General features: G+C 42.3%; 1 protein-coding gene across 1 annotated transcript in view; it reads right to left on the minus strand.

The window, feature by feature from the left end:
• Nucleotides 1-1386: 1386 nt before the first annotated feature.
• LOC140727545 (interferon-induced GTP-binding protein Mx-like) overlaps nt 1387-16846 on the minus strand; it is a 51990-nt gene continuing 36530 nt past the window's right edge. Inside the window, exons 10-15 of the mRNA XM_073045014.1 lie at nt 15969-16091; nt 9174-9318; nt 8614-8772; nt 6165-6241; nt 3579-3809; nt 1387-2045 (exon numbers count right to left, since the gene is read on the minus strand). Coding sequence (XP_072901115.1) covers nt 1821-2045; nt 3579-3809; nt 6165-6241; nt 8614-8772; nt 9174-9318; nt 15969-16091 — 960 coding nt within the window. The 3' untranslated portion in view covers nt 1387-1820. The remainder of the gene's footprint in view (nt 2046-3578; nt 3810-6164; nt 6242-8613; nt 8773-9173; nt 9319-15968; nt 16092-16846) is intronic.

Raw genomic sequence — 16846 nt, forward strand, 5'->3', positions numbered from 1 at the left:
TCTGCTTGAGTGTTAATAAACTTAGTTGTTTTGCAATAATTCTTTGACTCCATTCCAGATCCATTGCTGCTGGTTCCATGTTACACACACGACTCAAAAATATTACCTTCCAAAATAAATTTTTGGTCCTAATTGATATCCAACAATATTTTCCTTGTGACAGGAATTGTAACCAGATGCCCACTGGAACTGAAGCTAAAAAGAGTTAAAAAGGAGAATGTTTTGAAGGGGAAAATCAGCTACAGAGATTATTCAAAGGAACTCAGCAGTGCAGCTGAGGTGGAAGAAATTGTCAAAGGTATGTTCCAAAACATTGCTGTGTAAGATCAGCTGTGGATTCAAAATTAATGATAAATTGGGGTTTAACATTGCCACGATGTGTGCTGACAATGTCAGAACCCAAGTGCAGAGGAAAGACAAACTCTGATGTAGAGATGATGACCAGAGTTTATTTATAAGAATTCCTATGGAACATCAGTGTCTCGACACTGCGAGGCATAACATTCTCAAAACTAGGACCCCGCAATTAGAGCTCACCAGGCGTCCGCTTAAGTAATATGGAATCCGAGCCTATCAACATAATCTTAACAAGTGAAAACAGAAAACACTAGGAGACGGCATTACAAAAGAGAGGCTGCTTGAGAAAAATGCAAGGAGCCCTAAACAATTAATAACTCTTATTAAACAACAATTATCCAATTCGAGTACTTTTTTAAAAATCAGAGCCCCTCACTCTCCTGCTCCCTGCAAAGGTCTGAAGTGCTCATTGCAAACACATCATAATACTGTAAAAATTAATTTAAAATATCGTGAGAGCCAGCTACTTTTTTCAAAGTTAAATATGGCATGCTCAGGTCTTGTGGCAAAATCACCGTTTTCTCTCAGTAATCATCAATAAAAAGTCAGGAGAAATATGGTTTTGGGCTTTGATGTAAGTCTCTTTAATACAAATCATTCTATCAAATGTTTATTCTGGTAAGCAAGTGAGGACTGAGGCTTTTAAAGATTGAATTTTTAGCTTTATTTGTCATATGTGCATGGAAACATCAAAACATGCAGTGAAATGCCTGCAGTCCAAGGATTCTGCTGGGGGCAGTCTCAAGTATGGATTTGCTTCTGACACCAGTAATTACCTGGCTGTAGTTCTACTCTGTGAACAGTTGAGATTGTACTGTACTCTTCACTTAAATGATTATTAACACATCTACCTTCCAATAGACTGAAGTATTTCAGTGTTTCGCGACGTCATTAACTCTCAAAAAATGTAAACGCAGAGCGGGTCTGAGGAGGAGATGGGATTAAGCTTGGTCAGAGCATCAGGAAAGGTGAGAAAAAAACAAGTGCTGACTATTAATTCAGTAGAATAAAAATGGGAAAATAGACACATTAATGAAATAGTCTTTTATTGAATCATAGAAACATCAAACGCAGTTCAGTTTAATGTATTAGTGGAAGGTCTCATTACCAGAGCACAGCCCTGCACTGGGACCAAATTCATACTGAATATATATTGCAATCACTAAATATAGATTTTGAAGAGAACATAGTTTAAAAATACCAGAAAATTTGCATTGCTCACCTACAAGAAGTTGGTGGCTAGAGATAAAATATTGTTCTGTTGGCAATTTTTGCATAATAGAAAATTCCTACATTGAACGTATACCTAAACCTAAATGGAAACTACTGAACCCAGTGGAAAATTTTCATAATGTTTTAACTATATTGAGCTTCTTTCCACATGCATGGGCTATCAACAGCTATTGCTATTCATTCACCAGTTTATTTAATGTTCACTCTATCTAACAGCAGGATATGTTCTGTTAATACATGGTCAAGGCCTCACTAGCTTTTTTCAGTCTCTTCAGGCGGTTGCAGAGGAGCTGGCGCTTCTCGAAGATACCCGCCTCTTCCATCAGCAACATCTCAATCTGATTCCTGTGCTGCAGCAACAACAACATTTTACGGTGTAGCTTGTCTGCCAACTCCTGCAGCAGGTGAAAGTTAATGGCCATTGGCACTATATCAGCCAGTCGGTTCAAAGCAATCTGAAATATAAAGTGGATCCGTCATCAACCTTCTGCGAGTCTTTGCTGCAAGTGAGGGTTGAGGCTTTTAAAGATTGAATTTTTAGCTTTATTTGTCATATGTGCATGGAAACATCAAAACATGCAGTGAAATGCCTGCAGTCCAAGGAGTGTGCTGAGGTTAGTCTCAAGTGTGGCCTTGCTTCTGGTGCCAACAAAGCATGTCCCCAACTCACTAACCCTAACGGTCTGCGCACCGAGAGGAATCCCCCACTGTCACAGGGAGAATGTACAAACTCCTCACAGGCAGCAGTGGGAATTGAACCCACATTAGTGATCAATGGTGCTGTAAAGCACGAACTGCTATGCTACCAAGCCACCCTTTTGAAGTACCTTGTGTACTTTAGATGTACAACATTTTGGTATTATGACGTATTAAGGAAAAGGTAAGAGAGACAATACACTGTACTATATTAACCAGGTTTATCAGAGTCTTATTTCCTGGTAGCAGAGATTTTTTGCAGACTCAGGTGAACTTTTTCCAGTTTGTCTGCAAAACGAGTTATTTTTCCTCTTTTTTTAGGTCTCTCTTTTCTTCTCAATGTTTCTGGGGTCCTGTCGGAGTCCTTGGTCTACAGCTTTAGCTCAGACTATGGTTTTGCAAGCGCAGTGAATTCCTGTTTTCGGACTCACTGTGTGGCCTGGTATTTCGATATCTCCAGGTGTGGCCTGGAAGATGTGTGCCTTTGGAGTGTAGCCCTGTGGACAACCTGTAGACCCCTGCACTTGATCTCTCTCTTTCCCTTGATGGGGAGTAAGAGTCGGTCCTCAAGTCGAGGAACTCGGACAGGCAACATGGCAGATTGTAACATTGAAACAGTGAGCTGTTCGTCTCCCCTCTTGTTGTTGCAGGAGCAATAACTCTCTGCCGCTTGCTAGTGAGGGGGAGAGCCTGTCTGAGATGTTGAAGTGTTGGGATGGACAGTAGTTCCTGACGAACTCCAGATCGTGGTTTCTGGGGGCTTGCTATTGATTGTATGGTGGGTGGTGGGGGGATTTGATGCTTTTGCTGAACCAAGTGGGGGGAAAGGAGAGAGTTGATGCTCTTGCTGTTGCCTGTGAACGGGAGGGGGGGATTGGGCTTTGCAGTTCTAACATTTTCTGCCATTCATTCTTTGGGTTTTTTTTCTGTTCTGTGGATGTCTGTGAAGAGTAAGAATTTCAGCCTGTATATTGTATACATTCTCTGATATTAAACTGAACCATTGAATCAGAACAGCATCTCATAAACATTCTCAACAACAATCCTACCACACATTTAGGATGGGTGAAGAGGTTTCTGCTAAAAATAACTTGGGCATCTTTGGTCTTTTATACCAGATTATTTTGTTCCTGGAAGCACTTGTTGCTCAGTACCCTTAGGCTGTGGTGACCTTTGCCCTCCTCATGTTCACAATGCTGTGTACATGCAGACCAATCAATCTAGACCTACTGAAGGGAGTAGCATTGTTAGTTTATTGTTAAAAATCTAGTTGTATTAGTTGGCTAACTCACCTTATAATAGGCCTTCAAATGAGTTGACATTCCAGCCATTTGTGTGTTTTTAACAACATTCTCTGAGGTTCCTTCTTCTTCGTCTGATTCTTCATATGTGTCCTGAACCTTCTTCAGCTTTTTGCAGTAAATTAAGTCCTGAGTGTAGATCAGGCTTTCCATTTTGAACAAAGTCTTCAGCATTTTCTCCGCTTCCATTTCCTGCTCCTCCTGAATATCATCGATCATTTTCTGCGGAAGACAGGTTGTTTGTAAATATAGGTTGAGTACCCCTTATCCAAAATGCTTGGGCCAAAAGTTTTCAGGATTTTCGATTATTGTTTTGAATTTTGGAATATATAATTGAACAGCTTGGGACCACCATAATTTCCAACTCTGAATTTATGTGCTACTAGTAAGCAGTCTTTGTTTTACACTTGTTCATCACACACGTCCTGCTGCAGCATTAGATTTTCATCAGTGGCTATCTTATCAATAAATTTCTCTGCTGCTTCATAATCAGCATACACTTTATCACCACAAATCTTTAAACATTTAATACTGTGGCTTTTCTTAAATTTCTACAAACAGCTTGTTGAATTTTCACAATTACTTTCAATTTTCAGTTTGCCACGAAAGAAATTTGCTTCTTTCATGATCAGCAGACGTTCACTCTGACGCTAATGAATCCATTCTTTCAATACATTGTCGAGATATTCATTTTTCACTTTATTCAGCGTTTTTCTATTTTTCATTATGTTCTGTTCATTACAACTGTGAGGTCCCTTTTCAGAGCTGTCTGTGGTGTGCAGATATCTGCACAATGTCTGGGAACCTTCCCGGCACCTTGGGGAATTTACCATTTGTGACATCATGTCAGCACTCAAAACAACTTTGGATTTTAGAGGTTTTTGGATTTGGAATTTCACATAAGGGATACCCAACCTGTACTTTGCTGGGACTTTACAGATGATTTGCGTCAATGCCAGACTTGGCTATGGGTCAAAGACCACTGCCAGTGTTATCCACTCCCACTCAAGTTAGTCCCGGACTTGGAGAGAGTTGCTTCTACCCAGGGTATACTGAGTGAGATGTTGGTGCATATATCACTCTCCATTGCTGGGCCATGTGGAGATCAACAGCAGAGTCTGACCATGCTGGGATTCCCCTTCATTATCTAGTAAAAACTGCTTCTCCCAGACCTCACCAAGCTAGCATGGCTTCAGATCACTGCTTTCTCAGTGATAGGAATGGGGATTCTGCATTACCAATTACAGGGGAAAATGTACGTAGCAGTGTATTTTCATAACTTATTTCATTTCATATTAATAGTACCATAAGATTTATGAGAAGAAAGCTATTCAGCCCATCCTGTCTGCTATGTCATTCATTACTGATTTATTCTTCCTTTTCGACCCCAGTTTCCTGCTTTCCCTCCATAGCCAGTGACATCCTTGCTAATCAAGAACCTAGCAAACTCCATTTTAAATATACCCAGTGACCTGTCCTTCACAGCCACTTGCAATGATGAATTCCAGAGATTTACCAACTTCGGGCTAAAAATAAAAACTCTCATTATCTCTGTTCTAAAGGGATGTCCTATTCTGAGGCTATGCCTTCTGGTCCTAGACTTCCACATCCACAACATCTATGCCTTTCAATACTTGGTAGGTATTTGATAGTTGATTTTCGGTCCCCTTCGATGATATTGCCTTCCCACACACTCTTTCAAAGTGCATTATTCACATAATCTCATTAAACTATACCTAGCAAGACTTTTCTCTCAAAAACTACAACTGGTCTTTTGAGTTACTCTAGTTGCAAACTGAAGAACACACAGGTATATGGAACGAGCTGCCAGAGGAATTTGGAGAGGTCGATAAAATTGCAATATTTCAAAGACATTTGGCCAGGCACATAGATTTGAGGGAGATGGGTCAAACACAGCCAAAATGTAACACTTCACACCCAAGTTAAATTCCACCTGCCATTCCATGGCCCACTTTCCCAGTTGATCAAGAGACAGCTGTACCTTACATAACCGTCACTGTCTACTATAATACCAATTTTTTCAGTCGTGATGAAGGGTCTCGGCCTGAAATATAAACTGTTTACTCTTCTCCATTGATGCTGTCTGGCCTGCTGAGTTCCTCCAGCATTTTGTGTGTGTGTTACTCAGCTTTCCAGCACCTCTTGTTTGTACCATTTGTTTTGTGTCATTTAAAAAGTTACTAAGCATGTCAACTACATTCTCATCCAAATTCATAACAGTGGACTCAGAATCAATACTTGTATCACTAGACAGAGTTTTACAGTTTTCCAATTGTTTCATTGTTGCCATTACTTAGATTGCTTTTCTTTAATTACTCCATATTTATTTAAATTAGCTGAGATTCAATTCTCCAGTAGCTGAGGTGAGATTTGAACTCATGCCATTAGATCACCGATCGCAACCTCTCGAGCTCCTCAATTCTTTCTAAATATTAACAATCATTTTCCCTGGGAGATTCTGCTTTTTCAGATTCAGCATCCTCCGATGGATTTCAGACACATCACTCATTCCCAACCCTTCGCCAATGGAAAAACGGATGTCAACTATCCACGTACCTGGACCGATCTCAGTAGGTTCGGCAGACCTTCAAAGTGCCACAAAGTCATGTTTTTAAGCACTCTCTGGACCAGGCCTACAGAGAAAATAAGAGTGAAGCCAGTCAGAGAATTATAATGTCTTGATTGTGTTTTAAATGACTTACAAGTAAATCCTGCTTAAAAGGCAAAAGCACTGGCATTCAATGGCCACTCTATTAGGAACACCTGGACACCTACTCATTGAAGTAAATATCTAATCGGCCAGCTCAATGTATAAAGCTTGCAGACATGGTCAAGAGGTTCAGTTGTTGTTCAGACCAAACATCAGAATGGGGAAGAAATGTGATCTAAGTCACTTTGACCATGGAATGATTGTTGGTGCCAGACAGGGTGGTTTGAGTAGTTATGAAACTACTGATCTCCTGGGGTTTTCACACACAGCAGTCTTTAGCATTTTCAGACAATGGTGTGAAAAACAAAAAATCATCCAGTGGGTGGCAGATCAGTGTACAAAAATACCTTAATGAGAGAGGTCAGAGGAGAATGTCCTCTGAAACTTACTGGGAGGTGACAGTAACTCAGATAACAATGCGTTACAACAGTGGTGTGCAGTTTGAAGTAGTAAAGGAGTAAAGAAGAAGTAATCAGATAGGGCAGGACAGTAGACTCTGGGAGAAAGGGAGGGAGGAGGGGAACCAGAGGGAGGTGATGGGCAGATGAGGAAAGATGAGATAAGAATGGAGCGAGAAGCGGGAATGAAAAGAGAGAAATTACCAGAGATTAGAGAAATTCCAGGGCCTGAGCTGCTGAGTTCTTCTAGCAATTTGCATCTGTTGCTCTGGATGTCGAGCATCTGCAGAACCTATTGTACTAACTCAAGGAAATCTGCAGATGCTGGAAATTCAAGCAACACACACAAAATGCTGGTGGAATGCAGCAGGCCAGGCAGCATCTATAGGGAGGAAACCTATTGTGCATATGATTTCCATCCTCTTCCAAATGTTCAGGCTGTGTCATTGGAATTCTACAGTTCAAAAGAATGATCCTGTGTTGTTTTTATTTATCTCTCGACTAACACTCAGTGATGAAATTCCTCTCATCAGATTCCTCCTTCTCCAGTCGTAAGACCATCATACACAGGAGCAGAATTAGGCATTCAGTCTATTGAGTCTGCTCCACCATTCTGTCATGGCTGAGCCCAGATCCCACTCAACCCCATAGACCTGCCTTCTCACCATATCCTTTGACGCTCTGACTGATCAAGAAATGATCGGCTTCCACCTCAAATATACCCACGGACTTGGCCCCCACTGCAATCTGTGACAGAGCATTCCACAGATTCACTACTCTTTCACCAATCAACTTCCCAGCTCTTTACTTCACCCCAACCCCACTCCCGGTTTCACCTTTCACCTGGTGTTTCTTCCCCTCCTCCCCGGACCTTCTTGTCCTCATCTTTTTTTCTCCAGTCTCGATGAAGGGTCTAGGCCTGAAACGTTGATTGTACTCTTTTCCATCCGATGCTGCCTGGCCTGCTGAGTTCCTCCAGCATTTTGTGTATATTGGTTAGAAAAATTAATGCTGAATCCGTCGATTTGGAGGCTACCCAGACGGAATATGAGTTGTTGCTCCTTCAGGGGGCAGGTACTTTCACTATATTTAACAAGGACAAGCAAGGACTTGAAACGCTGTGACATATAAATCTACAGTGATAGTCTAGGATAGAGATGTTATTGTGGTGAGGTTCTTGATGGCTAACACAGTCCATTTCTATAATATATAATTCTTTGAGAAAGAGGCCATTCATCCTTTCAGCTCAATGCTGGCAATCAGTTTTGTTTAATTTCCCCACTCTTTTGTTCTATCCTTGTGAATTATTCACTCTCAGCTGACCATTCAATTCTCCTTCTAGGGAGTAACTGACAGTTCAAAATCCTCACATTGCTTCTTACATTTTCCCCTCAATAACCTGAGATCTTCCACCCCTGGTCCGTGAGCAATCACCTAATGGGGTCATTTCCCCACCATGTATTCCTTCTAGCCAATCAAAACCTACCTTGCTCCCTCTATGAAATCTCTTCTCGCAACAAGTACAAGATTCATGATTGTTTATTGTCATTCTTCAGTAAGTGACTGTGGAATGATTGTTGGTGTCAGAGGAGAATGGCCAGACTGGTTCCAGCTGACAGGAAGGTGACAGTAACTCAAATAATCATGCATTACAACAGCGGTGTGCAGAAGAGCATCTCTGAATGCACAACATGTCAAACCGTGCAGGTGGATGGACTACAGCAGCTGAATACCACAAACATTCAGGAATACACTCACTCAGTAGCCAGTTTATGAGGTACCTCTTGTACCTAGTAAAGTGGCCACTGAGTGTACAAATGAAGCGAGGCATCTGTACCTGAGTGCTCAAAGCTTTTCTGCTTCATGGTTATGGCTTGTTGTCAGTTGTACGCATTACCTGATATTTCTTTTAGCATGGTTAAAGAGTGAGGTTGCATCTTCAGAATCAGATTCCTGGCGAGTGACTCAAAGATCTTGTAACTGGTAAATCCAGGTAATTCTCTCCCACGGGACTTTGCAAAGTGTTCTGTTACTTTAGCTTTCATTACCTTTTCGGCTGGAAAGACAGAAGATTGAAGAATAAAGCCTCTTTACGACTTACTTTTATATTTTGACTATTGTTTTTTTAAAATTTAAAATCTTTGGTGAGCCTGGCCTCTGTTCTTGCCCTTTCCCACAAGCAAATCCATACGTCTTTGGAACATAAAAGGAAACTAGAACACCCAGCAGAAACCCATGCGGTCACGGGGAGACGGTACAATCTCCTTCCAGTCAGCAGCAGAGAATGAAGCCCATCACTGGTGGTGTAAAATATTACACGAGCTTCTAGCTACCATGACACCCATAACAGTAACCCATTGGCCTTTGGGTTCACAAGAAAACTTGGGAAGCTTCCTGTATGCACTTTCAAGTGCGTAACGCATTACAATATGAATGGAAGTCAGTTTTAATACTTACACTTAGCCTGCTCTAAAATAAGCAGATCATTCCAATCACTGAAAGCCGTACGTGCCATGCTGTACAGTCTATCGTCATCACTGTAGTCCTTTGTGTACTCTCCGCTTGTTACATTAACGACATCCTCAATGTAGTCTCTAATTTTCTGCAAATAATCCAAGGAGTAATTTGTCAATGATGCATTTGGGCACCACACTTGTACCAGCACTTTCCATTCCCTTGACACCTTTATAAACAATCGTCCCCATTACATGCATTTTGTGATTGCTGTTGTAGGTTTTCGTAAATAAAATGACAGAGACATTTTAAGCTTAATGCAAACCAGTACAACTGACTATATTGTCAACCATGCACAGAACATGAAGTTCAGTTAATAAAACTCCATATCATTACATCACATTATATCATTTAAATGAATCCCAACTCAATGTCGGTGCCTGTGAATTATGTGTAGGTTCCACCCCTTACTTTGTTTTTGTTCCTTTTCATGCAGAGGGCAGCTTTTTTTTTGCTGTTTCCTTAGCATTTGTTTTTTTTTATGAGGCTAAGTTGCAAGCTCAACACTCAACACAGGTGAAAGGTGTTCAAGGAGCCAGTCAGATTCGAACCCAGGCCTCAAAGTCCAGTGTTGAAGCCAGCATAACCATACCCCTGCCTCCCTTACATTACCCTCAACAATTGTTTGAGAAAAATATGTCATCGCAGTGGAAGGCAACACTTTCAGCACTTTATAGAGTAGGTAATTCCAAAGATTCATAATCCTCTTTCTGAAGGAATTCCACTTTATCCCAGTATTAAAATGAAACCTCTTATTCCCAGATTCTAAATTTCCACCTTGGGGGAAACGTCTTCACTCAGCTACCCTGACAAGCTACTCAGAAGAGTTCAAGCCTTGCACTTTATTGTTCACCTGCATTGCACTTTTTCAGTAGCTTTCACATTTTATTCTGCATTGTTACTGTTTTATTTTAGCTCAGTACACTGTGTAATAATTTAATCCATATAAACAGTACGCACATAAACACAGGAGCTTCTGTGGATGCTGGAAATCCAGAGCAACAAACACAAAATGCTGAAGGAACTCAGCAAGTCAGGCAGCTTCTACGGCAAGGAATGGATAGTCCACGTTTTGGGCCAAGTCCCGATGATTTGTCGCAGCCTGAATTGTCGACTGTTTATTCCCCTCCATAGAATCTGCCTGACCTGCTGAATTCCTCCAGCATTTTGAGTTTGTTGCACAGTATGCAAGACAAGTTTTTCACTGTGTCAATGCTAACATTAATACCAAGGTTTCAATAAGAACACAGAATATATAGAAGAATAGAACATAGGAACTTGCCTTTTGAGCAACAATGTCTGTGCTGACTGATGCTGATTTAAACTAATCCTATCGGCCTGCATGAGCTGTATGGGGTATTCAGGGAGGGGTAGCACCTCTGGTGAAGGGGCTTGATGTGTCCATTCTGGGGCTGCGCATTCCCCATTGGACACCCAGCTCCCACCTGTGGCTCCTAGTAGTTATTGACATACGAGAGTAGTCACACTCTGGTACAGCATTTCGACAGGCAAGCTAAACCAGGTGAGGGTAAGTTGGGGGGGGGGGGGGTTGTCTTGTACCCCAGTGAGATATGGACATGCCTGCCCTACCATGCAAATTCAGCTCCAGCATGGCAGACTGAGTACACTGAGACCCAAAGGCCAGGATTTACAGCGCTCTGTGGAGAGCAAAGGGCACAGTGAGGCACAGAAGTCACGGACATCCACTGCAGCCAAGGAAGACTCCAGTGTGACAGCTCCTCGTACCATTGGATCCGGACGTCCGAGATCAAGAGAGTGGAATCACCCCAGTGCCATGGCTTTTCCACTTGAAAACTCTCTCACACAGGTTTCTTGTCACCTGTGAATGTGACAGACAACTACCATCAGCCTGCACACAGCCTATATCCACTCATCCCGTCTGTTCATGTGCCCGTCTAAATCCCGCTTGAACATTGACACAGACAGCCTGCTCTAGGCACCTACCACTCTCTGTGTAAAAAAAAACTTGCCCTCGTAAATCTTTAAACATTGCCACTCTCACGGTAAAGTTATGCCCTTAGTATCTGATATTTCCACCTTGAGGAAAAAGGCCATCTCCTGTTTCTATGCCTCTCACTGTTTATCTTCAGTCACGATGCCTCTCAGCCTCTGACACTGCAGAACATATAATCAATGTTTCTCCAACTTCTCCTCATGGCTAATACTCTCAAGAGCAGGAAACATCCTGGTGAACATCAGTACCCTCTCCAATGCTCCCACATCCTTCCTGTAAAGTGGTGACCAGAACTGCACACAGTACTCCAAATGTGACCTAACCAGAGAGCATCCCTACCTTCAGAAAGCGCCAGGGTCTGTAACAAAGCTTTAATCTGATGGTTTGGTCTATCCTCTGGCTCACCCATTAGTCTGGAATGTGATTCAGTGGTCCAGGGTGGAAGTAGGATGTGTGGCCAGAGCCAGGATTTAGACTGTGTGCAGAGCCGCAGGCCAGACTGTGAGTGGGGTGGGTGAGTGAAGCCAGGATTGGAGTTTGGATCCTTGCTGATGCTCAAGAACGGGGCAAAGTTGTAGCTGGTGTCAGGGTCTGGAATGTTTTTTATCGCCAGCTCCACTTAAACTAAATGACCAGTCCACATCCCTGCTAGCTAATGAAGTCAAGAATTCTTCTAAGTTCAAACAAGGCTACATATGGATATTGGTGCTATATTTCTCTTGAAGTTGTCAAGTGGTGAAGATAAATTCAGCACCTAACGACACAAGAGAGACTGCAGATGCTGGAATCTGCAGCAACACACAAAGCATTGGAAGAACTCTGGGTTGGTAGCACCTATGGAGTGAAATGGAGAGTAGAGACCCCTCATCTGGTCCAAATGATAGAGAGCTGGCCGATATACAAAACAGAAGTGGAGTGACTTAGTGACACCTACTGACCAGGGGTGGGATTACAGATGTGTGAGGGTAATGCTAACATAATGGGTGTGTTACCAGGCCTGTCTTAAATAGGCTTTGAGAATACACATTTTGTTATAATTGCATTTGGGGAATAAAAAGCTGGTGTCAATGAGATAGTTTCAAATATGACCCTGTTAAAAGACTTCTCCACTGCAGGTTCTATTTATACCAAACATTGGATTATGCCTCAAACACAAGAGATCTTACACATGCTGGAAATCCACAGTAATAAGCACGCACACACACAATGCTAGAGGAACTCAGGAGGTCAGGCAGCATTTGTGGAAGTGAATAAATAATTCAGAGAGCAGTGGAGATCACAGAGGGGGAGCAGTGAGAGGGTCTCAATGAACTCCAATCGAAGAGAAGATAAAACACATCATTGAGGAAAGCAGGGAGAGAGGATCTCGATGAACTCCTGGAGAGAAGACAGTAGAGATTGTAGAGGGGGACAGCAGTGAGAGAGGATCTCACTAAACTCCCCTCGAGAAGTTAGTGGAGATCACAGAGGGGAGCAGTCAGAGAGGGTTGCCCTGAACTTCAGTGGAAGAGAATATCACAGGCACCTCTGATGAAAAGTCTCAGCCTCAAATGTCGACTGCATATTTCTCTCTATAGATACTGTCTGTTGCATTTTGCCACTTGGATTAAATCATGGCACTCTCCAGCACTGAAAACACCACTTCACCATATTGTATTGATGGTCCATTGGTGAATCCATCCAAATAGTCCTAATCCTCCCAGCCTTCCTCTGAAGCTCCTTCGAATCCTCTTTCCCTTTGGAAATGGAGCTACTATTCTTGGTACTGCATTCCAGTTACAACATTGCTCCTGAATAGAAGTATTTCTTTCTGCTGCCTCTTCCTCTTCAGCCAGTCTCTGTGCTGCCCGGATAGCAAGTTTCACTCTATTTACTCAAACACGCCCACTGGTGCTTTGGAAAACCTCTATTCCAATTTCCACTTACGTAAGTTCTCCGCTTCATAGAAAACAACCCCACTTTCACCAGTTATTCCACACGACTGAGGTCATTCATTTGTAGTCACACCTGGCACATCACGTCCACATACCGTGACTTCGTACTCCAAGACCATAAGACATAGGAGCAGAATCAGGCCACTCAGCCCATTGATTTGTTCCATCATTTCATCATGACTGATCCCAGATCCCACTCAACCCCATACACCTGCCTTCTCGCCATATCCTTTGATGCCCTGACTGATCAGGAAATGATCAACTTCCACCTTAAATATACCCATTGGACTTGGCCTCCTCCGCAGTCTGTGGCAGAGCATTCCACAGATTCACCACTCTCTGTGGCTAAAAAAATTCCTCCTTACCTCTGTTCTAAAGGGTTGCCCCTCAATTTTGAGGCTATGCCCTCTAGTCTGGATACCCCCACCATAGGAAATATCCTCTCTACATCCACCCTTCGAGTCCTTTCAACATTCAATAGGTTTCAATGAGATTCCCCCTGCGTTCTTCTAAATTCCAGTGAGTACAGGCCCAAAGCTGCCAAACACTCCTCATATGTTAACCCCTTCATTCCTGGAATCATCCTTGTGAATCTCCTCTGGACCCTCTCCAATAACAACACATCCTTTCTGAGGTATAGTGCCCAAAACTGTTGACAATACTCTGTAAGTGTGGCCTGACTAGTTTCTTATAAAACCTCAGCATTATCTGCTTGCTTTTATATTCTATTCCCCTTGAAATAAACGCCAACACTGCATTTGAGTCTTGCACAAGAAGTCCTAAGCCCCTCTGCACCTCTGATGTTTGAACCTTTCGCCTATTTAGAAATAGTCCGCAGTATTGTTCCTTTTACCAGAATGCATTGTCATACATTTCCCTACACTCTATTCCATCTGCCACTTTTTTGCCCATTCTTCCAATTTGGCTAAGTCCTTCAACAATTGCATTGCTTCCTCAGCACTGCCTCCCCCCCCCCACCACCTACGTTTGTATCATCCACATATTTTACCACAAAGCCATCAATTCCATTATCCAAATCATTTACAAACAACATGAAAAGTAGCGGTCCCAATACTGACCCCAGAGGAACACCACTAGTCACTGTCAGCCATACGGAAAAGGCTCCCCTTATTCCCACTCACTGTGTTATGGCTGTCAGCCATTCCACTAACCATGCCAGTATCTTTCCTGTAATGCCATATGATTTTATCTTGTTCTGCAGCCTCGTATGTGGCACTTTATTAAATACCTTCTGAAAATCCAAGTAAATGCCTCTCCTTTGTCCACTCTGCTTGTTATTTCCTCAAAGTACTCTAACAGATTTGTCATGCAAGATTTCCCTTTACATAAACCATCCTGACTTTGACTTATTTTATCATTAGTCTCAAAATACCCCGATACCTCATCCTTAATAAGAGACTCTAACACTTTCCCAACCACTGAGGTCAAAGCTAACTGGCCTATCATTTCCTTTCTTCTGAAAGAGTGGAGTGACATTTGTAATCTTCCAGTCCTCAGGGACCATGCCAGAATCAAGTGATTCTGGAAAGATCATAACCAATGCATCCACTATCTGTTCAGCAACCTCTCTCAGGAGGTTATGGAGTGTTATGCTTGGACGTGGACACAACACTGTAAAATAACTGAAAATCAAAGCACTATGGATGCTGAAAATCTGAAATTATAACAGAAAACGCTGATAACACTCAGCAGATCAGGCAACATCTATGGAAGCAGACAAAGAGCTATATTTGTTCTCTGAAAAAGGCTCTTTGGCCAAATATATTAACAGTATCTTTATCCACTGATGCTATCTGACCAGCTGAAGTTTTCCAGCACCTTCTGCTTCATTTCATTACTGAACAATATCTGACATCACCACCATCTTCTTCCCAATGCTAAAAGAAAAACATGCAGTGTAGATTACATTGTTGGTATAGTGCCTCTTAGTCCATTAGGGACAAAAATAATTTATCACAAATTAAATTACAAATGAGCTCACTGAGAGCCTACAGGCTGAGTCTTGAGAGAAGTTCTGAATGATTGCCTTCTGTTCCCTAGCTCTCCTGTCAGCCTGACTTCTATCAAATCAAAATGGCTCAAACATTTTTGTCACAAAGCTAAACTTTTTTTGGAGAAGATCCCTCAGTGAGTTCGCTATTGTGAAACACCCCGATTTCCTTGGCTACACAATTTAAGGAAAGACAATCTCTGGCCCCGCTAAACTCGTGAGATTGAGGCGCACTTGATCCCACCCCAAACCCCGGTTTGTGTGGATGCTGTGTCAATTGCTATTCCGTTACAAATTAATGCCACGAAACAACAGACAGTACACTGCATACGATTAAAGAAATTATATTTATGAATCTTAACTAAAGGGGTAGTAAAAAATAACAAAAAGAAAAGGGCCCATTCTAATTAAAGAGTCAAATCTACACAAGTTGGTGCTCATCTTGAACTTCTCTGTCATTCATGTGCTAGGCCCTTGGTCCATGTGAAAGCACACACCAGCTTCTGAACATCACTCGCAATCCATCTCGAACAAATGGGTCTCCCACCGATCGTACGCTACAACCGGTTCTCCCCAGTGTCTTCTCTCTTCATCTCCTCTCCAACAAAAGCACCAAGCCCATCCTTAGTGCACCTCACCAGAGAAACCTCCCCTTAATCTGACCATCCTAATTGGATGGCACACATTTCTCCTCATCTCTTATCTTCAACAGTAACCCAAACATAAGCTGAAAACCAGCAGCTCGCATAGAACACAAACTGAAATACATACAGCATAACAGGAAAAAATATGAACCAGGACATTACAATTGTACTTACGTCAATGAGGAAGGACATCTTTTCCTCATCATCCACAGGCACTCTCCGTCCAAGCCTCTGCAATTCCTTATTGGTATCCGCAATTTTGTGCTGAATTTCATTCTGAATTGTTGGTAAAGTTCTCTTCATTGTGGAGAGAAGTTGAGAACATGTTATTATACGCTACAAAACTGTCTTGAGCAGGCAGAGTTTTCCCCCACTGCCCCTCTCTAACTGAAGAATTGCTTCTAAAACCTATCTACCTCTCCCAGGCAGCATTGATTTCGCCTTTTTTTGAAAACAAATTTTTATTTATTTAGCACAGGGTTTCCTAACCTTGGATCCACAGACCTCCTGCTTAATGGTATTGGTCCGTGGCATAAAAAAAAGTTGGGATCCCCTGGCTTAGAAATACAGAACGGAATACATCCTTCCAACCCATCATGCCTCACTGCTTAGCAACCTCCAATAACCCCGATTTAACCCTAACCTAATCACAAGACAATTTACAATGACCAATTAACCTACCTGGTACGTCTTTGGCCTGTGGGAAGAAAGTGGAGCACTAGGGGAAACCGTGCATTCCATGGGGAAGACGTACAGAGACTCCTTACAGAGGATGCTGGGATTGAACTCTGAATACTGTCACAGAATAAAAATGTGTGTGTGTGCGTATCTATCTAGATATATATGTATAGAGCCAACAGTTCCCAGCAGTCTGTAGACAAACACATGCAATCCAACTTGTCATTCCATTGATGTAACACTGGAGGGCAGCACTGACAGGAGAGACCAACCTCCAACCCAGTATGGAAGCTATGCCTCCGGCGTCTCCTCTCCTGGATACCCAGCAGGCAAGCCCGTGGATTGCGGCCTAGTCATCACTACAAACAAAGCCA

The sequence above is a fragment of the Hemitrygon akajei genome, chromosome 5 (assembly GCF_048418815.1).
Source record: "Hemitrygon akajei chromosome 5, sHemAka1.3, whole genome shotgun sequence".
NCBI lineage: Eukaryota > Metazoa > Chordata > Chondrichthyes > Myliobatiformes > Dasyatidae > Hemitrygon > Hemitrygon akajei.